General features: G+C 42.3%; 1 protein-coding gene across 1 annotated transcript in view; it reads left to right on the forward strand.

The window, feature by feature from the left end:
• Positions 1–23,098, forward strand: part of LOC105073367 (putative ATP-dependent RNA helicase DDX60) — a 65,884-nt gene that overhangs the window by 4,000 nt on the left and 38,786 nt on the right. Inside the window, 13 exon segments of the mRNA XM_074345418.1 lie at positions 819–964; positions 4,945–5,086; positions 6,087–6,242; positions 9,691–9,717; positions 9,720–9,795; positions 10,253–10,368; positions 11,655–11,815; positions 15,406–15,658; positions 16,651–16,653; positions 17,211–17,377; positions 18,224–18,382; positions 19,732–19,881; positions 22,075–22,194. Coding sequence (XP_074201519.1) covers positions 819–964; positions 4,945–5,086; positions 6,087–6,242; positions 9,691–9,717; positions 9,720–9,795; positions 10,253–10,368; positions 11,655–11,815; positions 15,406–15,658; positions 16,651–16,653; positions 17,211–17,377; positions 18,224–18,382; positions 19,732–19,881; positions 22,075–22,194 — 1,676 coding nt within the window.

Here is a 23,098-nt window from a genome sequence, read left to right on the forward strand (position 1 = left end):
TGAGAGGCCGCGGCGGCTTCGCTGTCCTGCTGAGCAGCCGTCCCTGCGCTGCGCACACGCGCTCACACACGGGTCCCCCTGCTGCCGTGGAAGATTCTCACTAAGGAAAAACGAAGTTTTGTCTCTTTCTTCCGCAGTTTCAGAAATGAGCGGGACTCACCGTGCTTCTCTTGCGTCCTTTGTGTGAGTCGTGTCCTGGTGGCGCGTCCCCACGGGGCTAGGCGGGTCATCTTAGGTACCACCCAAGTGACCTACACCCAGTGTCTCTGGAGCGGCTCATCCTTAGGCCCGTCTCGCTCCAGGGAGGCGCTGCACCCTCTGCGTCTGGGGCCCCGAAACCCGCGGGCACGGGAGGTGGCCAGGTTACATGCGCCCCCGCCTTTCCTGCTTCGGCCGGGGACGCATTCCCAGCCGCGCCGCGTTCAGCGCCAGCTGTACACATGAGGGAGGCCGGGGGAGAGGACAGCCTCGGGGAGGGCTCCTGAGCCCGGGCCGCTCGGCAGCCGCGCTTCACCAGGACAGCCCGCACCCGGGACGTGGGGAGACCGGCCTGCTCAGAACCGGGGTGTCAGTGCGTGACGGCCGCCCGCACGCGGGGAGCAGCTCGTGGGCTGCCCAGGCGTCGCGCAGCGTCACGCAGGGTCCTTCAGTCTTACGCAGGGTCACGCAGCGTCCTGCCGCGTCCTTCAGCCTCACGCAGGGTCACGCAGGGTCACGCAGCCTCTCACAGCCCCACGCAGCCCCACGCAGCGTCGCGCGGCGTTGCTCGGCCGCGGGTCCCTGACGCGCTCTGTGGCTCGTGCAGGGGGAACGCCGCGGCCCGCCCCTGAGGGAGGCGGAGGACCTGTGCAGGCTGCGCTGTCTCGCTGCGGTTTTCCTGCTCCGCGTGCCTCTTCCCCAGAGAGCCCGCACCAGAGTCGTGGCTTCCTGCTGGACCGAGGAAATTCAGACCTCCTTACAGATGGTGAGTGGACGCTCGGCCAGGGGGCCTTGTCTCTGGTGTGTGGGAGCCACGTCAGCGCGGGCGCCTGAAAGGGTCAGTGGCCTGGTCAGTCCCTCCCGAACTCCAGCAGCTGTGTTTACGGTAGGACCGGCCGCGCGCCGTCTCCAGCCTGAGGGGACCATCTCTCCCACTCCGCCTGCGTCAGGGCCGGGGTCGGGTCAGGCCCAGGGTCAGGGTTGGAGCCGGGGCCGGGGCCGGGGTCAGGGCCAGGGCTGGGGCGAGGGCCAGGGTCAGGGTCAGGGTCAGGGTTGGGGCGGGGGCCGGGTCAGGACTGGGGGCCAGGGCCAGGGCTCCTGGCCCTGTCCCCTGCGCTGCGCAGCCGGCCTGTCTGCGGGGGCGTCTGCTTCTTGCTTCTTCTTCAGCCTGAGCCCCACCCGTGGCCTTTCCCTCATCTCCTGTCCCTGGAGTGTGCGTCCCTGAATAAATCTTCACTCAAAAAAAAAAAAAAAAAAAAAGAAAGAAAGAAAGAAAAAGAAAAATTAGGGTTTTGTGATGTCAACTGGGAGAGAACAATGACCGTCGTGTTCTGCTCTTGAGAGCCGTTGAGGAAAGCAGTCTGATTGTTTATTATTTTCGTCCAGTATTGAGGATATTTAGGGAAAATATGTTGACTTGAAAAAAATAGCAAAAGAAAAGCTTACCCAGGAGCCCACGCAAATCAGTGCTGGTCACCATTGATGTTTCAGTTTATTCTTTTTGGTGTAAATGCGTAGGTTTTTCTCTGTTATGTGTAATTGTTTCTAACATTGGGACTATACATAGTTATAGGTAAAGATATATATATAATGTATAGTCTATACTTTTTTTCTTTCCACGTGTTTTCCCAGTTTCTCCCTCACTCCACTCATTCTGTGGTGGCTATTGGCTGTTTTCGATGGACACAGCGCGGTCTGGGAAGTGAAGAGGGCGTTTGTTGTGTTATAGGTGCTGCTGCTCCCGGGTTCTTCGTGTGTGAGTCTTTCCCTTTGATCTGGGGACTCCATGCCCAGAAATGGGATTAGCAGACCTTTTTTACGGATCTTGACACTTAGAATCCAAGTGCTCAGGGAGAGTACTTTAGAACCAGTCAGTTAGGAAGCCAGTCCACAGGTGTCGACCCACCGCACACGCTTTGCATGAGTCCTAGGGAGGAAACTGAGAACCTAGTCCCCCCACCCCCAGCACTGTCATAGAGCCCTGTTTTGCGGGGGAGACAGATACTGAATTTTTAAAATTTACATTAAGGAGGAACTGCAGGATGCTTTAGTACCTGATAATGAGAAGACTCCACTCAGTCTGAGAAGGATGGCTTCTGCTAAGAAATAAAGAAGTCAGGTAACCCAAGTCTGTTGGTTTGGGCTGGTTTCACTGGTGGTGCCTCAGTGATGTCTGCTGTGGCAGCTCATGGCGTGTGTGGGCAGCACTTCCAGTCCAGTTGTGGAGGGGTGGGCCTGGGTCTGCAGTCATGAGCACTTCCAGGGGACACAGGATCATGTGCTTCTACTGGTGTCCAGTGAAAGTACGTTCCTGTGTCCCAGAGCCCACTGGGGAACCCTTTCCTTGGCATTTTCCATCAGGAAGAGGCAGACTGTGGTTCACTAAAGGGATAGAGATCCTGTCTTTAGCGCCTGTTTAATTCACTTCAGGCATCTTAGTGTAAGTCATGCCAGGGCAGTACGCTGAGCCTAGGGATACTCTACGTCAGACACTGAAATAATATGATACAGCGTCAACAATGTTGTGCTATGAGTTTTGCTGTAAATTTACTTTCGAGAAATAATTTTTTTGCCAACTTTGTGTCGGTTGAATTACATGTACTCAACTACTGAATGGTATGTATATATTAATTGTGGTATTGATTTACAGATGTAAAGGAGTGCTCTGTATGTGTAATTTTCACTTACCTGAGTTTCATAAACAGTTTTTTAATGCACAGTGGGTATTAAATGAAAAGAATAGTACAGAGTCTTTCTAAATGATGGGATGTTCTTGGGGGACCCTGCAGGACATGCTCAGTGGTCTTGGCTGGTAGAAAACATCGTTCTTTAACTAGAGTGGTGTGGATGGCCAGATATGTGCGAAGAGCACTGTATATTCCGTGCCTGTGTTAAGTGTGTCCTTGACCTCTGTTACCTCATTCAGACAACACTCCTCATATGTCCTCATTTTATGAATGAAAACCTGGGCTCAGGAAGGCTGAGTGGCCCCTTAGTGGGCAGCTAACAAATGACCAGGTTGAGGTCCTGTTTCATCTTAAGCCTATGCCCTCCCACGCCCTCTGCTCTCCCCACATGTTGGGAGCAGCTGATGACCCCTCACCCCTCCTCTGGTCTCCCCCTTCTCTGAGCTTCACTTGGGGGGCACTGGCACCAGGAAGCATAACTTCAGGGAGCCTCAGACATTTTGGCAGTAAAAGGCATATTCTGAGGTCTCGGGAGAAACTGAGCAGCTCAGCAAACTGCAGGGAGGGTTTCATGTTTGCTCCAGTCTTGATACTTGAAGGCCACTTGTGGTACCTGTCAGATGGAGTGAGTAAAGTCGGGGACTTCTGGTGTTCTGTTCTCACACATTACTGCTGACTCAGTGGTGGGATGGGGAAGGATCTGTGGCCTGGGGGTGGGGACAGACCTCACGTGCGTGGTTCCCAAAGTAGGGTCCCCTGACCAACAGTATCAGCATCACCTGGGACCTTGTTAAAAGTACAGATTCCTGGGTCCACCCAGACCCATGGGATCAATCTCTCTGGATGGTGCCCAGCAATCTGTCATATTTAATAACCTTTCCAGGTGAGGCTTATGCTGCATTTTGAGAATCACTGCTCCGTGGCTCTAAGGAAATCTCCTCAGTTTTTATTTGTAGATAAAACTACAGTTGAGGTGGGAGGTCCCTGCCTTTTTGGTATGTATGATTTAATCAGGAACCACAGGTAGCCGTTCTGAGTTACCTGGTTGGAGCGGAGCTGCCCAGCGCAGTAGCCAGCAGCCATAAGTGGACAGTGGGCACTTGAGATGTGGATAAGTCTAAAAGAGACACCATATTTCAAAAACTTAGTGTGAAAAACACATAAGCTGTTCTGTTAATATTTTTATATTTATTACACATTGAAATGATAATATTTTGGATATGTTGGGTTGAATGAAATAAGTTAAAATGAATTTCAGCTTGTTTCTTTTATAATGTGACATCCAGAAGATTTGAAATAACATTTACAACTTGCCTGTTTGCCTGTGTTACACTTCTGTTGGGTTACTCTGGATGCGGTGCCACATTGATCGAGATGACAGGAGAGCCTGAGTGTTTTATCAGTAAGGGAGTTTAGTGCAGAGAGCTGGCTTTTTTTCCCCTCTGAACCGAACTCTAACACTGACGAAAGGATGACTCCACTCACTCAGAGAAGTTACTGAACTCTTGTCTGCCTTGCTCTGTGCTAAGCATGCTCGGGGAGACATCCTGCCTGTGACTGGTGGGGGGACAGATGCACTTCTGTTAACTCTGTGGCTGCACAATGATGTAGGCTAATGGGAATCTTTGAGTTTGAAGGTTTCAGCATCTTCTAGATCCCTGAATGATCAAATGCTCCTTATTTTTTTTAATGCTCTTTTGACCTGGAAATAAAATGGAAAACATTAAATCCTAAGTAAATATTGTACATTTGAAAGCAATGTTTCTGTAGTCTTGGATTTGTGGGTTACAGTAGGAGAAAAAAATGTATTAGGCATGAAATACAGATTTCTATGATTCAGAATACAGAACTATGATGAATTCATTTTTTGGTTAGTTTGATTTTATTTTAGCTTTAACCTTGCAAGGTATAAAGCACTCATCATTAACCAGCCCAGAAGGGCTCACATCAGTAAGAAAAGGAGGAGCCTGGCTACCTTAGCCTGCGTGTTCAAGACCATGTTAGAGTTTACTGCTAATGTAAAAATTGTCAATAACTTGGTTTTATTTCCAATTTTCAGAAAAACTGGTGTGACTATTTCATCCTAAGTAATATAAATGTTTTTGAATTTTGGAATCTGAATTTAACTCACCTTTCTGACTTAAGTGATGAGCTTTTGTTGAAAAATATAGCATTTTACAATGAAGAAGAAAATGTTCAAGGTACCACCTTAGTATATTATAATAAGTATACTTTTATCCAGAGGTAGACCTTATAAAGGATTTAAAACTTCAAAATCATTTTTCTATACTTCCAACATATAACATAGCAGTCATCGTCTTTCCACTGTTTGTTTATACATGTATATAAGTTTTACTTAGTTGCAATCAGAGTGAATGTATTTTAAAACATTTTTAACTTAATATTACTCCACGAGTATTGTTACAAACAATATGTGTTTGGGAAATTGGCATTTCTAGGTAACAGTTGAATTTTCTGTTTAAATACATGCATAACATTTTTTCATAACATTAATGGAATCATTCTACTACTATTAGATATTTAGGGAATTTAAAATTTTTTCCAAAGATAAAGCTGATATATATATATATATACATGTATTATATGTTATATGTAATTAATTTTCTTTTCTTTGCATCATTTTATGAGAATAAATGTTGTTTATTAATAGTGAAAGAAAAATAAGACACATTTTAAGAGAAGTATAACTAATTGAGCATTACCGTGAATCAACAGTACTGTGAAGCAGCATTACTAATTGAGCAAAACCACTAAGTTTTGGTTCCTACATATTGCAAACACTGGAATGAGTTAGCTACAAATATATTTAGCAATTCTTTACAAACATTCTAACTTTTGAAAACTCATAGTTTTTATTCTGTTTTATTGATTGTAAAGCTATGTGTGACATAACATTTCTTACTACCTTGAAGAATATTTAGGTGTTCACCATCTGTTATTGTTAGTTAAGATAGTTATAATTTTAATACTTAGTTATCAAATAGGGGAACAAGATAAATTTTAAGGTGTGCAGTCTCACAGGCAACACTAGGGATCATTTTCCTTTAGGTTCAGTTTGGAACTCACTGAAAATGTCACTGTTTGACAAGTATTTTAGAGTTCTATGACTTTAGTCAAAGTAAGTGCATCCGTGTATGTGTGAATGACTTTTAGTACTTACCACTTTTAACTCTTATATAGGTCTACATTTGAATTTGGGAAATGTCATTACGAAGGATTATGAACACCTCTGGGATACTGTATCAAAGTTGGCCTGAAAGTTTGATGTTGGAAAGCCATTTCCTCTGAGAACAACAAAACTTCCTTTTCTTAAAAAGGCTCCATCACCGATCAAAGGTAAGAGATCGCTGAATTAATTTGAAAGAAAAGCCTCATCCCTCTGAAAATGTTTTGAAACATTTGAACGTTGTTAACTAAATGTTGCAGGTACAAGTATTTTCCTGGTGCTGTGCATTTTCACAATAAATTACCTATATTGTCATATCCTTGGGGCAATAATACTTTGAGTGTAATTTTGAAGTTTTATGTTTTGCTTGTAACTAATATTGCTGTCAATTTTTAAAAAAGCAAGATACATGTGATTTCCATTTCTGTCAGTATGAAAGTGTTAGTAAGTGAAATGCTGGATAAAAGACACCAAACATCTTTGTATAAAATCGTAACTGAGCTCAAAACAATAGGAGGGAAATCTCAGGAGCCAACAAATGAAGGAAGAGATAGATCTGCAGATCACTCTGAGAATTTCTAATTATAGGTCTGCTCTCCCAGGAATCTGGGTTTTGGTTTACTCTGTTATCAGGGTCAGGACCATGCTAAGCCAGAAAATAACCTTAAAGTGATCAAAGGAATCTGGCACATTCTCCATAGAAGAGCAACACGATAAACCCTGGTTTTACAGGATTATCTGTGAAATGTGAGTGTAAACACAAATTTATAAAACAGCAGAAGAAATAAGTCCCAAGAGAAACAAGAAGTTACAGAAATGGAACTCTTAAGTCCTTCAGGTTTTGTAATTATCCAAAGTAGAATGTACTATATGTGTGTTTAAAAATGTTTAAAGAAATAAAATAGGAAATTTGAAATGTGAGAAAATAACAACACGATGCAAAACATTTCATTCACTTTGTAAAGTAGCCAAAGTTGTAGAAATGAAAATACTGTCAGTGGATAGGTTCGAAGCTGACGGGATTTTGCCAAAGAGAGAATTTGTGAACTAGAAGTAGGTCACAAAAATTACATGTACAAATAGAGATGACACAGTGTATGCCTTAAATTTACACAATGTTGTATGTCAGTTATATCCCAATAAAGCTGGAAAACATTTGAAAATAACCAAAACAAGCAAAAAAAATAGATACAAAAAATTATAAAATACAAGTTATATCTTCCATGTCTTCATGGAATGAAGCACACTAATATTCGCATTACAGGGGTCCCAGAAAGAGAAGAGAGAGAGAAAGGACCTGAGGAAATTTTTGAAGAAATAATAACCGAAAACTTACCCAACTTTGTAGAGGAAACAGTCACCCAAGTCCAAGAATTGCAGAGTTGCACACAGGATCAATCCAAAGAGGAACACACCAAGGCACGTAGTAATCAAATTGACAAAAGGAGAAAATATTAAAATTAAAATGACTAAAATTAAAAGACTGACCATAGCAAGTGTTGGCAAGCTGTGAAGCAGCACTACTGGTGGAATGCAGAATAACACAATACTAGGCTTCTACCTAATAGAAATGAAAACATTTTGTCCAAAGACTTGTACATAACTGTTCATGGTGGCTTTCTTTGTGATAGACATTATCAACTAGAAAACACGTTTATATAACCATGCAATGGAATATAACAACAATGAAAAGGACTGAATACAGACCTAATAACTACATGAGTGAATTTCTAAATAATAATGCTGAGTGGAAGAAGCCAGAGAATAGATTATTCCATTTATATAAAGTTCTTGAAAATGCAAACTAATCTATAGTTACAGAAATCATATCAGTGGTTTATTTCTGGACAGGGTCTAGATGTGGAGGGAAGAGAGAGATTATAAAGACACACAAGAAACCCTTTGAAGATGGTGTTTATATTTATTTTCTTGTTTGTGGTAAAGGTTTTGTGAATATATACATATGTCAAAACATCAAATTGTACACTTTAGATATGTGACTCTTGTCAGTTTAACCTCAATGAAGCTGTAATTTCAAATAAAAAAGATATAACAAGAAAAAATAAGAGACATGGAAGATAGAATGAAGATGTGTAACTTTTCATTCATTTGGAGATTCAGAAGCAGAGAATGAGCCAAGGTGGGTCAGGCAGTATTTGAAGAGATGATGGCTGGGCAGTTGCCTGGATGATGAAACACAAGAATTTGCACATCGAGGGCATACGATGGGTCCCAAGTGGGTCAGTTAACAACTGCACATGCACACTGAAAAATACCCATGCTAGACACAATGCAACAGAATCATAGAATGTGAAAAATAAGTATTTTAAAAGAATCAAGAGTTACTTACAAAGGAAAAAATTAGTCTGATAATAGACTTTCCCAGTAATGGTGATAGAAATCAGAACATAATGAAATTATATATAATTTTTAACATGTAATTTAAGAATGAAGGAGTAAAGTGGACATTTTCAAAAGTACAAACATGGATTTATCCATCATCCTGTCATGGCTGAAGATATTTCTGCATCATGAATTTCAGGAAGAATAAAATGACCCCAGAAGGAATGTGAAGGAAAGTTAAGGGGAAGTCAGGATGTAGTTACAAGTATGGTTTTCAGAGGACAGGGGAGGAATATATATCCTCTGCCCTTAGTCAGGATAAGTCCCCTAGACAAAGACTCTTGAGTTCAAGGAGATGGTTGGCACCGGGAAGGTCAAATAAGGGAGTGTTAGGTAACACCAGGGAGAAAACATAGTCCATGCAGGGCATTAATGAGTAGGTTTCCATGTGGGCAACTGCAGGTAAGTTATACTAGGTATTTTCAAACGGTGTGCAAACCACTTGGGAGATGTCTTACCCAAAGAGCAAGATAGCCAGGGTATTTACCCTGCAACTTCCATCCAGTCTTTGGGGCATGAAATCCTTAGGATGCTGGCTGCACCTACAGCTGTAAGAGGAAGGTGCCCAGGTACAGTTGTAGGGCTCATAGGAAGGTATCAGGCAGACACTGGAACAGTGAGCATCAGGGGAGTAATAGGCAGCCTACCTGGAATTAGGAGCCAGATATTAGATAAAAAGGCATTTGTTAGCCAGCTGTCATATATACAGTGTGCATGTGACATGTATGAACACTGTTGTGTGTGTGTATCCATGTTTGTAATATCCAGAAGGGTGTAAGGGAAGACACCAGTGATACCCAGTAACTTCACTGACATCGGTATCTTCCTCTACTGTTTTTTCATCTTATTTTTATAAAAGTATAATGTAAGAGATTTATGAGTGAGACTTCCACGTTCAAATTCCTTGTCCCATAATAAGATATGAGAAAAGGAATAAACATTTGGAAATAGGAAACAGGCATTTTTCTGTCTATCCATCCATCCACCTACCTACCTACCTACCTACCTACCTAAGTGCTGCCTTTCTTATACACTGCGGTGTTCCAGAATGTTTTAATGTGGGAAGTAGCTTTATGGTATGGGCTGGAATTGATCACTGTAAATTTAGATCGATCAAAAATGTTTCTTTAATGTGAAGTTTTGGAAAATGATGTATAATATGTCTGCATGAAAGTTTCACATTTGACCTTGTCTTAATTTTTTACTTGTTTTCAGATACCTTCAAGGAAAAGATGCCTAATTATGTTTTATTCCAATGTCATGTCAGGTGGTGGATAAGTTTGTTGGAGACATTTTGAAAGATTTGCCCTTCCTGGTGAGGTATGGGGCTCAAAGTGCCTCAGTAAATACCTGGGTGGAATAAATGAATTACTCATTAAAGATTCTATGAAATGTGACATTATTTATAAATAGGGTATGTTAGATGTAATGTGTTTGTAACACATGAGTTTAATATCAAAGCCTTTTGGATCATAACTAGGTTAAAATCAACATGATTTTAATCTTAGAGTAAAATCATTCTACCTGCATGTTTTTAATTAATGAATTAATCTATGAATATTTGTTGATGTTGACCTCACTGTTAGAGATACACAGTGGAGTCTGGGTTCTTAAGTCTCTAATAAACTGCTCTTTGGAGCCTACTATCCACGTTCTATGACAGAAAGAGGAAAGGTGGCTGTGATTTTTAAAAACAAAAATTTTTTTTAAATGAAATCTGTGCTGTGTTTGGAGGCATGTGGTTTAAAATAAGCATGTACTTCCTGTCATCTCATAGTGACGACCCTGCTGTAACTTCGCTGGTCAGACAGAAGGAATTTGATGAACTCGTGCACTGGCATTCCCACAGACCCCTCAGTGACGACTACGACAGGACAAAGTGTCAGTTCAATGGTCAGTGCTGCGACTCTGGTGAAATAAATTAAGATCGGTTTCACTCTCTTCCTGTTATTTTATAATGAAAAGTTGTCGTGTTATGAGCCAAGAGTTATACTTCTTGAATAATAACAGTGTTCTAGGTGTTTAGAGGTGTGTCAGTGAGGCAGGTGATGGAAGAGCCCCCCTTGGTTGCTGACGGCCACCTGTCCATGGCACGCGGCTCTCTCGGGAGGAAGTGCATGGATAATGGCATTTGTCCCCACAGAAGTTAGAAGCTTTTTTAAGCAAAGACAGCTTGCAGTTTGACACCTGTGTGTTCCTTGACCTCAGAAATATTGAGGCCAAAGGCTTCTGAGCAGTTTCAGCAGCTTTCACAGCACTCAGTTGCCTGCTCGTCACAAGTATAGTGATTTACTGCCATGGTGCTCAGGTTGGAGGGGCTGCCACAGGAGGCCGGTGTCACTGCTGACAGTATGTCAGTGAGAGTGAGTTAGGGACCCTTCTCCCCGGCTCATCCCGTGTCTTCCTCTCACCCTGGTCTACCCCCTGCTCAGCCCCTCCTTCACATGGACAAAACTTAGCATCAGAAAAATCTAGATGTGTACATGATAAGCATGCTCACACACACCACTCACCAGCCCGCTGATGGACACAGCAACCAAGATCCAAAAAAATACGAGGGACTTTTTAGATTAATCCCTAACATCCTTCCAAGTGGTTTGATTTGATATTGGCAGATAAGGATAGAAAAATCAACCCACTGAATTATCCCATTTAAGTGAGGACTGTAGGTTTCTTTGGGGCTGGGAGCAAGTCATACCTTTGTTGTTGGGGTTTCCTATGTCAATGGATTTTTCCACAGTGACAGGTTTTCTGAGCTGACAAGTTCTTGGCTCTGTGGCTGTGGTCTGGAGTAAGGGTTTTTCTATCAAGTGATGCAAGAAGGCCTAGATGGGTGTCTTCCTGATTCTTCCACCTTCCCCTCATTAACTTCCTTCACAGCACATGACAGAAGCAGTGCTCAGAAGCTGTCATTCTCTGCAGCATCTTGATGTTTACTTTGAGAGGTAGATGATGAAAGAGTGTTCTATCCCTTCCATCCTTTAAGGAATGAGGCTACAGACGAGAGAGCTTGACTGAAGATTCCCTCTTCAATGGAAGTAATCAGCCTAAATGACTGCTCCAAACTAAAAGGAAAAGTGTGTGTGTATGTGGGGGTGGGGTGGGGTGGTGTGAAGCATCAGTGAGAATGCTGTTGCAAAAATATAGTTGTGTTGCATTTTAAGTCTTTTCTTTTTCAGAAAAATCTAGAGATCCTCATTATCTCAGATCTGTGCAAAAGTATCATGTTTTTCAGCGATTTTATGGGAAGTCACTAGAATCAGTCTCTTCAAAACTTCTTGTAACTCAAGCCGCCAAGCCCAGGAGGAATTTCTGTGAACCCAAGGGCAAAAAGGCACAGGTAGTTTCTGTTAAGTCTATCCTTTTTTTTAAACTTTTCTTTATCTTGTATTGTTATTTGTTCCATCTGTTTGGTAGTTGCTTTCCATAGTGTGTTTTTAGAAAGTAAAGAGTTAGAAAAGATACTTCATGCAAGTGGAAACCAAAAGAAAGTAGGGGTAGCTATACTTATACCATACAAAATAGACTTTCATGCAAAGACTGTAATAAGAGAGAAAAAAGGTCGTTATATAATGATAAAGCTGAAAACCTGAAAGCTTTTCCTCTAAGGTCAGGAACAAGACAAGGATGCCCAGACCACCACTTCTTTTCAACTTCGTACTGGAAGTTTTAGCCAGAGAAGTTAGGGAAGGAAAAGCAATAAAAAGCATCCACATTGGAAAGGAATAAGTCACACAGTCGCTATTTGCAGATGACATTATGGTACATAAGAACCCTTTAAGACTTCACCAGAAACCTGTTAGAACTAATGAATTTTATTCTTCAGTAAAATGAAGAATAAAAAATGAACATACAAAGATCTGTTGTGTTTCTATACACTAATAACAAACTATCAGAAAAAGAAATTAAGAAAATAACCCCATTTACAATTGCATCAAAAAAAAAATACCAAGGAATGAATTTAACCAAGGAGGTGAAAGACCTGTACTCTGAAAACTGTAAGTCATTGATGAAAGAAATTGAAGAGGATACAAATAAATGGAAAGGTTTTCTGTATTCATGGATTGGAAGAATTCTTCTTGTTAAAATGTCCTTACTACCCAATGCAATCTACAGATTGAATGCAATCCCTATCAAAATACCAATGGCATTTTCCACAGAAATAGAACAAACAATCCTAAAATTTGTATGGTGCCATAAAACACTCTGAATAGCCAAAACAATCTTGAAGAAGAAGAACAAATCTGGAGGCATCACACTCCCTGTCTCCAGCTATGTTACTAAGCTATAGTAATCAAAACAGCATAGTATTGGCATAAAAGTCCTAGAAGAAAGTATAAGTGATAAGCTCCTTAGTATTGGTCTTGGCGGTGAGTTTTTGGCTCTGACACCAAAAGCAAAGGTAACAAAAGCAGAAATAAACAAGTGGGACTACTAAAAAGATTCTGCACAGCAAAGGAGACCATCAAAAAAAAAAAAAGGCAGCCTACAAAATGGGAGAAAATATTTGCAAATCGTATATCTGATAAAGGGTTAACATCTAAAATGTGTGATGAACTCATAAAACTCAATAGCGAAAAAACTGAACAGTTGGGTTAAAAAATGTCAGAGTGACTGAATAGATATTTAACCAAAGATAACATGCAGATGGCCAACAGGTTCATGGAAATGTGCTCAACATGACTAATCATCAAGAAAATGCAAATCAAAACCAGTGAGATACCACCTCACACATGTCAGAATGGCCATCATCAAAAGACCAGAGATGATAAGTGTTGGTGAGGACGTGGAGAAAAGGGAGCCCTTGTGCACTGTTAGGAATGTAAATTGGTGCAGCCCCTGTGAAAAACAGTATGGAGTTTCCTCAAAAAAATTAAAAATAGAACTGCCATATGATCCAGCAACCCCACTTCTGGGTATTCCAGAAAGGAAAACAGGATATGGAAGCTCTCTCTGCACACCCGTGCCCATTGCAGCATTACTCACAGCAGCCGAAATACGGAACCAGTGGAAGTGTCCACCAAGGCATGAGTGGATGAAGAAGATGTGGTAGATACATGTACATACTGGAATAGTATTGAGTCATAGGGAGGAAATTCTGCCATTTGTGACCACACGGATGAACCTAGAGGTCAGAGGGAGGCAGATACTGCATGGTAGAACTTACATGTGGAATGTGAAAGAAAAACACGCCAAGCTCATAGGAACAGAGAGTAGAAAGATGGCTCCAGGCTCAGGGGTGGAGAACTAGGGTGGGTCTGGTGAAAGGGGACTGGCTCTCGGCTCCGAGAAGAGCAGGGTCTCAGGAGCTAATGTAACACGTGGCGACTGGAGCTGGCAGCGTTACATCACACCACTGAGATTTGCAAAGAGAGTAGATTTTAAATGTTCTCACCTTCCCCTCTCTGAAAGATAAATATATGAGGTGATGGATGGGTTAATTAACTCAATGGGGAGGACCCTTCCACAATGTATATCGAGTCACCATGATGCACACTTTCAATATCTTACGACTTTATTTTTCAGCTATATCTAAAATTTAAAAAAAAATGTATCAGAGCAGAAGCGGGGACTTTTGCTTTAATGTCAAAAAGTAGCCTCCCCAGGCCCAGCCAGGTGGTCTTGTTTTTCTCCTTGTGGTGACCCCCTTCTTTTTATTTTCATAGCCAATTTTATTGTTAGTGAGACCACCCAATGACAGCTGTGCCTTTTTTTATTTAGGGCTACAAAAAAAGCTTCTTCTGGGTTTTTTTTTTTTTTTGAGAGATGTTATAAAATAGAAAGTTTGCACAAATTCCCATTATATAGTGTAAGGTATAAAGACTGAAAAAAGTCTCATGCTTTTCTTTATTTTACACTGTCAGAAATTAAATTATCTCATGGGGATTAAACAACCTTCACACTGTATAAATGTTCTCTTCCAGCAACAGTTTAGTAAGTCTGCATGTTCTAGCTAAAACAAGCACTGTGTGGCAAAGAGCCAAGGGTCACCTTGTCCCCTTGAGACAGAGCCATGCTGGCTCCACCTGGGACAGTACCTCTGGGAGACCAGAGCACTGAAGATGACCCATTGATGAGAACTGAACTCTAAGAAAGTGATGAAACTAAAATGACTTCATTACAGGCAAGGCTTAGATACTGGTATCATGGCTGACCAGTGCAGTGGGAGGTTTGTCAGAATTCTCTATGGATGCAACGGTTCTCTGATTTTCTCTGCAGATGAGTAAGTCGGGTTGGTAACAACATATCAGAAGTGGGTCCCTGTTGTGTTTAAGTAGGTCAGAAATGCTTGTCCAGATGGAGCAGACCTGCTCATTTAACTTGTTCCTTCTCCTCCCTCCTTCCCTTCATGCTCTTGCCCATCTTCACTCACTCATCAGACAGTCTGAGCTACATCTTCTGTGCTTGGGACCCAACAACAACTGTCTCAGGGAAAGTAATCTGGAGATACAGCATGGCGCATAGGGTCATGGTGGCCCTGTGCGTGACGAGGCTTCTGTAGAGATGCCGGGCAGAGGGGGCACAGGACTTGGGCTCATAGAGTTGGGTGAGGTTCTGTGGAAGAAGCATCTTGATGGACACGTAAGGGTCGGGGGTGACCCTGGTGGGTAGGAGAGGAAAGCCAGTCCCTGAGAGAGTGGGAGACAGGAGGCCCAGGGGCCTGATTGTTTTCCATTTGCTCTTCAGCTGATAACCTACAGCACTCAAATCTAGGAGATGCTCTTCAGGGGCTTTACCATCATCCAGGTGGGTTTCCACGGTATTCAGTTCACAGAGGCTTCAATTTTAAGAAACAGACAGTGAACCAAAAAGTGTGCTTTTTCAAGAATAAGAGGGTGGTCAAAATAATTAGTATACACTTACTTAAAAATACCATCTCATTCATATTGCCAACTTGTTTTATGAGATGATTCTTTCTTTTTTGAGCAGGAGACCAAGGCTGAAATAATCACTAGAGAGGATAAGAAGAGGTTATTTGCCAAGGAGGAGCAAAAAGAAGAGAAAAAATGGGATGTCCTGTTATTTTCTATTGAGGAGGAGATGCAAGAGAATTTGAGCTCTGGAATAAAGAACCTAGAAGACTTTCTGAAATCATGTACAAGTAGCTCGGTGAAATTTCGGGTAGAAATGGTAAGCTTAAAGGCCTGCTTGAAAGAGTGGAAAGAGCATTGCCGAGGGAAAGGTGTGTGAGTGGATGCTCATTTGTTTGCTTTAATAAATTGGAGAAGAAATAAAAATGTAATGATGACAGCTGTCCCTTATTAAGTGGAAATTTGTGGGAGAAGCCTTAGATGCATTATGTCATTTTCTCCTTGCAGAGTTCCTCTAAGGCTGATTTTCTCTGTTTTGTCAATGAGTGCTGACCTTTCAGAGAGGGCCCCAGTAGCAGTTAAATATACAGCACATTCATAAGCGAATTCAAATCAAATTACAGGCAAAGTTAGGTCTACAGATAACTGCATACAGAACTGTGGGCGTGGTTCAGGGGACCAGCCGAGATGGTGAGTTGCCCGAGGAGGGTCTGTCCTTCATCTCTGAGATCTCAGCTGCAGACTTTTTCTTTCTGAGTGGAGCGTGGATCGTGTTTGCCTGGCTTGCTGAGTCCTTCCAAAAGTGGCTGTGGTTTCCACATGCTTTGCTTTACCACTGCTACAGTAGATGGCAGAAAGGAATGGGAGAGGCAGGAAGAGGCAGGTGTTGGAGAAATCAGGCAGGGTGGAGATGTGCAAGTTGACAGGAGGTACGACAACCAGGTGCCTGATGCCTCTAGATGGACAGCTCTCTCCTGCACCTCACTGGTTGACTCTCCATTCTCTCCATGCTGGAGTCCGCTGCACACGTGGCTGCCAGGTTCTTTTTTCCTTCTCATTCTACCAACTTCAGTCTGTTGAGCAAAGTCAGCCTTTCACTGTGGCCTTCATCACCGTGAGAAGCACACGACTTGGCCTGTGTAGCGCTCACTCAGACACTGCATCAGGATTTGCAGTTGGCTGCTAGTAAGGGGTTGAGGATTAGCAGTGGCTCACCTTCCTGGGCAGTGAGAATTCTGGATTAAGTGTGTTTTGTAGCCTTTATAGCATCTGTAGGTGTCTGGTAGTATTTGTTAAATAGATAAAATGTAGGGTGATGGAAAGAAAGGTGGAATCAAAACAGCTCTGACAGGTAGTGCAGGAGAAGGTCAGCAGTGAGGAGGAGCAGGAGGGATGTGTGGGACTGTGAGGAAGTGGTGGGGTCACAAATTGGGGGCTGGAAGTTGTAGACTGAGGGAATGAAAAGGCTGCAATGATCATGCCACATACTTACCCATTAGGCCACCATTAGGATTCAAAAAATGTTGCCAAGGTTTTAACCAGATATTTAAAGTCAGCTGAATATTTTTCTTTGAACACAGTAGAGAAGGAATGAAAATAATAGGTGGAGAAAAGATTTGTTCCCCAGAATGTATACAAACTCGGGCTTTGACGATCTTGTTTCTACCATGAACTACAAGATGTTTCTTTTCCTCCAGCACTCAGGCAGCTACATTGCAATTATCCGTGGAGATGATGAAGTGTGTGTAGTTGCTCTTACAACATTTAATTTTATTCAGTTGTCTGTACTCCCAAACCTCCATTAATGCTTAGACAGTGAATTAATTGGGTCAGATTGGTAGCCTGATGACTAACCTTGGATAATCAAATATTTATTGCTTTTGATGGGCTTTAAAACAGTTTTGCTGTTTGTTCTTTGACCAGGTGAAACCGCAAAAGATATAAGTATAGCTGTTCAAATGATGAAAAGGATCCACTCTGTGATGGAAAAGTACCCAGAACTTTTGCAAGAGGCAGACCAACAACTCATAGCCAGATGCCTTAGGTATTTAGGATTTGAGGAGTTGGCAAGTTCTGTGCATCCATCCCAGGTAATGCTTTCAGAATAGCTCCACTTTAGTTATTAGGTATACATAAAGTGTCTTGTAGACACCATGACCTCTTTTAGATTTTTTTTTTTTACTGAGAATATTTACTCTTAAATTTTTAATCATTGTTAGTAATCTAGCTGCCCCAACTTGAAGTAATCCAGAGTTAGAAAATTGTGCAGATGCTTGTCTGGACAGACAAATTAAATGCCAGATAATCTCTGCAGACCTTTAAAATCAGTCCTGTGTTTGATTCTAGCAAAACATTTAAAAGCTGTACTGTGATTGCTCAGTTGTCTTTATATCAGACTAGCTCAAATATCGTGGTGGGCATGTGAAAATCTTGATGTCTGCTAATTATTTACTCTTAGTTAAGGTGACGATTTAGGTGGGAAAATATTTCTTCAATAAACATACAAATCTAAAAGGTGGTGGGTGCTTTTCTCATAAAATTATTTAATTATTTTATTAAAAATAATATTTTAATCATTTAAATGATGTAATTTTTTGTGTTCTAAAGTTGTACATTTTAGCAAACGTGGTTTAAAAAACAATGCCAAGAATCCAAGTGACAGATGGTAGGTCTTTTCTTTTTTGTTGTTGGAGTATAGTTGATTTACAGTGTCAGTTTCAGGTGTACAGCAAAATGATTCAGTTATACATACACATACATATATACATATTTTTTTCAGATTCTTTTCCATTGTATGTTATTTCAAGAAATTGAATGTAGTTCCCTGTGTTATACAGTAGGACATTGTTGTCTGTCTATTTTATATATAGCAGGGTGTATCTGTTAAATGGTATAATTTAAAATCAGCTTCAAAATGGACTTTTAAAATATCGCAGGTCACAGGAAATGACATAAAAGAGAAGAAAAAGAATAAATACTCAGTTGGCATTGGGCCAGTTCGGTTTCAGCTGCAGCACATGGGCCAGTATTTGATACGAGAGGAGAGGAAAGACCCAGACCCCAGGGTTCAGGACTTTATTCCTGACACTTGGCAGGTAATGACTGAATGAAATGGACATTTTTGTGTTTTATCATTAAATTTGATCTGAGGAACTTCTCATTATTGTGGCTCTGCACACCATTTTGGCATCAACTTCTTCATTTTGAGTCATGCCATTGAAAATGATTCTGTCACTGGAAATGTCAAATGTAGACTTTTTTCAAATGTAGAGAAAGTGAATTTTTCATTTCATTCATTTTTCATAAACAGGCTATTTTCCTGGAGGTGCTGTGATGGATTCTTGTGTGTATATTTGAAGTTCTATGTCATCCAGCTGTATCGTTACAGAGTTGCCCCCAGGGTTTTCCAGTGTCAGTAGGATTTCCTGTATGAATACAGATGTGTGCACAGAGACATTTGGGAGTCCAAGCAGTATAGACAAGTGTTTGGATGTTTACACGTGGCACCTGTGCCAGGGTAGCTCTTCTACAAGTAATGTAAAATTAATATTGATGGGTATAAAATTTGGGGTAAAAGTGTGTGTTTCTGCATTGATTGAACCTTATAAGATTGCCTTGAACCTTATAAATTAAATGTTTCCCTACAAGAGTGGAGGTTGACAGGTGCAGTCTAATAGACTGTTTTCTGCAGATCTGGGCTATGTCTTCCTTGTGTTGATGGTGGCAGGTGCCTCAAAGTCCCTGCTTGCTGTTCAGGAGAGGGAGGACCAGAGCCTGCCTTCTTCAAGTGCAGGCTCAGTGGGGGGCTCCCCTTGCATCCCCCACGCCCTGCAGTTCTGTGCCTGCTTCACTCTGGGGTGTGGACCTGGCTCAGGGAATGAATGGGATGGGGCTTGGGGGTGTTCTCCCACCTTCTGCCCATCACACAGGCTTATGGTTCTGTGACTGGGCATCATTTCAAGGAATAAAAACATGGGCTGAATGGCTGTGAGCCTGTTTTAATGAAGGTCCCACACACCTCCAGTGTAAGGACCTGGTGTTCTCATTAGAAGGTAGAAGATAGGTAGTGAAATTATTAGTCATTGATGTTTCTTCTCCTTCACTACTTTCTCCCTGTCACAAAGATGCACTTTGGCTCCTTCTTAGATCCTCATTTTTCAGAGCCGTTGTGCACTTAGTGATGAGTAACCATAAGGAAGATCTCCACATGGACGAGGTACTTGGTTCAGACTCACTCTCGGTACTTCACACACAAGCCCGCCCCCAGGTGCTGGAAAGCATTATGGTTGTCTGCTGGGGGAGAGCCCCGTGAGTCCTTCAGATGCTCTCCGGTACAGCTCACCCTGTGGTCTCAGCTCCCAGCCACTCATCTGAGTGGATTACGTATTGGTTTTCATAATGTCCTGTTCATGGTATTGACACAACGGTGCTCTGAACCCTGCAGAGGGAGCTCCTGGATGTCGTGGACAATAATGAGTCAGCAGCCATCGTAGCCCCCACATCCTCAGGGAAGACCCACGCCTCCTACTACTGCATGGAGAAGGTGCTGCGAGAGAGCGATGAGGGGGTGGTTGTGTACGTGGCCCCCACCAAGGTAGGGCCCTGGGGATGGGGGGATTGCCCAGGGTGACCAGGGGGTGGTCATGGATGTGGCCCCCACCAGGGTACATCCACGGGGATGGGGAGTCTTCCAGGGTGATAAAGGGGTGGTCTACGTGGTCCCCACGAAGGTAGCAATCAGGTGACTTGAATTTTCTGTTCCACTCCTCTGGTCACATGGTGGATTGAGCTTACTTTGTTTTCCAATTTATTTTTTTCCAGTTTTACTGAGATATAATTGACATGGAACATACAAGTTTCAGGTGTACAATATACGGCCACTATTTGTATATATTGTGAAATGATCACCACAATCAGTTAACACGTTTTTTCTTGTAATGAGAACTTTTAAATCTACTCTTGCCAACTTTGAAATACATAACATACAGTTGCTAACTATTGTCACCATTATGTCCCAGGGCTTTTTTATCTTATAACTGGGAGTATGTACCTTTAGACACCCTTCCCCCACTTCCCCAACCCCCCACCTCACCAACCCCCAATTTGTTTTGTGTCTGTGAGTTTCACTTTCTTTTTTAGGCTGCGTTTTCTCCTTCCAGTTTGAGAGGCCAAAATAACACCTTAGAGCCTGGTGAGGGTGAGCTCTGGTCGTGGGACCCTGTCACTCAGCACTTGTTTATACAGAGGGAAGCACCATTCTTTGCTGGGCGGTGTTGAGTGGATAAGAATTCATTATTGCCTCTACCACTGGCAGGCAGGATGTGTCCACTCTGCTCTTGGGCACTGGTGTCTGGCTTGTTTCTCAAGCCACGTTGTTTTGCCATGTTTCTTTTATGGCCGGTACCACCTAATATACAGCAGAAAGTCTGATCTTTGTCATTTAGGAGAAAGTTTTGTTTACAGAAGGTATAGATATCCTCATTTACGACCCTTTGTTTTTAATGTGATTACTCTTAAGAAAGGCTGATTTGGTTGGGATAACTAATTCTATAGATTAAAATGAATTCAGTCTCCATTTTAGTTTCTAGGAAAAGGTGGCCTTGAGGGACATGTGCTCAGGCTCAGAACTGGATTGAACAACATGATTAGTTGAAATTAGTACTTTATTTTTTTGTTTTTAGCTTTTTCATTTTTCATAGTTGTGAAAGCAGGGAAATTAGTAAAATATATGAAGAGAAACTGAGCTTCCTGGAAGTGGAATTGATGAAGTCAGCTTCATGCATGTTGCCAAGTTACTCTTCTAAAAGTTACATCCATTGTTGTTCCCACTGACAGATACCGTCCCTTATTTTTCCCAGCGTTCCTGTGATCATTCAAAGTTTTTCCATTAGGATCGATGAAAACTTCTGCCTCATACTTCAGCGTGTGCCTCTGGACCCCTGGTGGTTTGGGGCTCTTTACACGTGCTTTCTGGGCAGTGGGACTTCTTTATTCACCAGTTCACTTGTGGGTGTATCTGCCTGCTTTCCTTTTCGCCTAGTGGAGAGGGATTGTCTTCTTGCTGATTTGTCAGAATTTTGTGTGATAAGTGTATTACTTTTTCTCTATAAATTATAACATATGCTTTTTCATTTTGTCTTTTTGCTGTATTGTGGTCATATTAATGATAATATGTTTATGTCTTTGTACAGTCAGATCTACCAGTGTCTTTAGCATTTCCATGTGTGCTCAAATAGATGAAAACCTTCACTTTCTAGTATCTTCATGCTTATGTCTTAAAGTTTACACTTTAGTCACAGTGAAATTTATTTTTTGGTATGAAGTGTGAAATGTTTGTGGGTATGCACACTCTCCGATTCCACTGGTCAGGCTGCCTGCCTGGTCAGTGTTCTGCTTCTTGCAATGTACATGTCCGGGGAGACATCCCCAAGGTACGAGGACCACAGGCCACCCTGGCTGCCCCCTCCCTCTGCCATCCCCCTCCAGTAGACTCACTGCTTCTCTCTGTGCTGTCTTTGTCTGATATGTGGGCTTCTTTTCCCATTTCTCCCTCTGATTAAGCTGTTTTTCCCATTTTCTTTGGGTTGAGACTCATCGGTGAGGTTCCCAGGTGAGTCGAGCAGCAGGAAGGCAGCGTGTGGGTTAGTGGATGCAGAGCAGAGGCTGTGAGGTGTGTGGACCTCTCTGTGCTCCCTGCAGTGCTTGTTTGTAGACAATTCCTGTGGTTTTCTGAGGTTTCACCCGGACTTTATTATGTGATTAATGGAAGGCTTTCCTTGTCAGTCAGGCCCTTGTGAACCAAGTGGCAGCCATGGTTCAGAACTGTTTTAACAAAAATCTGCCCAGTGGAGAAGCTCTGTGTGGGGTGTTCACAAGGGACTATCGACATGACGCCCTCAACTCTCAGGTAGGATGTGTATTAATTAGTGCATCTGTTACCAAATTATATGATGGTACTTAGAAGTCTCTCTCACTAGAAATTCAGTATCTTGGCAAGCCTGTAGAAATAATTTTCTTGAATTTACAAAAGATGTCACAGCTTCAGAGAAAATTTAACATTGTTTCATTCCAGAGAGTGAGAAACAGCTCACCTTTCTCAGGGACACTTATATTTTGATTGTAGATTTCAGTTATAGTTCATTGGCATCATCTTGGCTTATAAGTAGATTTAGAATGGTCTGAAAAACCCAGTGTTATACAAATTAATAAACACCACTTTCCAAGCACAGTAGCTGTTTCTTGACCTGCCTTGTTAAGTAGGATACTTATGGTAATTTCAGAAACGCTGTGTCGTGGATAGACTGCGGGGCGTGAAATAGGCTGCAGATAGTGGTCCTCCTCATTGAACTCATAGACAAGCAGTTAAGACCAAACAAAGGGAAACTGTGACCACGGAATGCTGCGTGGGAGACTGGGCTGTGCTGCCAAGGGTAGGGAGTGTGGTATTGGTGTCAGTCCCCCCAGTCCTACCTCCACAGCCTGCACCTGGGGCTGAGCAGGGCAGGGGGTAAACACCAGCTGTCTTGGCTGAACGTGGAGTGTCCCTGGCAACCACTGTTTATGCCAGGATCTGAGCTGGGGGCCAGAGCATCACCAGGTGTGTCCTGCAGCTCATCTCCTCCCTCTGCTTGGCCCTCTCCCAGCTGCCATAGCTGCTAGTCTTCAATAAACATTTTTCAATTTAAACTGTACCTCAGGGTCAGATTTTGAGGAAATAAACCTGCGACAATGAACTCTTATTGTTATCACCTTGAATGCTCATAAGTAAGAATTCAAGCTGCATAAGCCATTTGACCTATAAAAACAGCAGT

This window comes from Camelus bactrianus, chromosome 18, assembly GCF_048773025.1.
Source record: "Camelus bactrianus isolate YW-2024 breed Bactrian camel chromosome 18, ASM4877302v1, whole genome shotgun sequence".
In the NCBI taxonomy this organism is placed as follows: Eukaryota; Metazoa; Chordata; class Mammalia; order Artiodactyla; family Camelidae; genus Camelus; species Camelus bactrianus.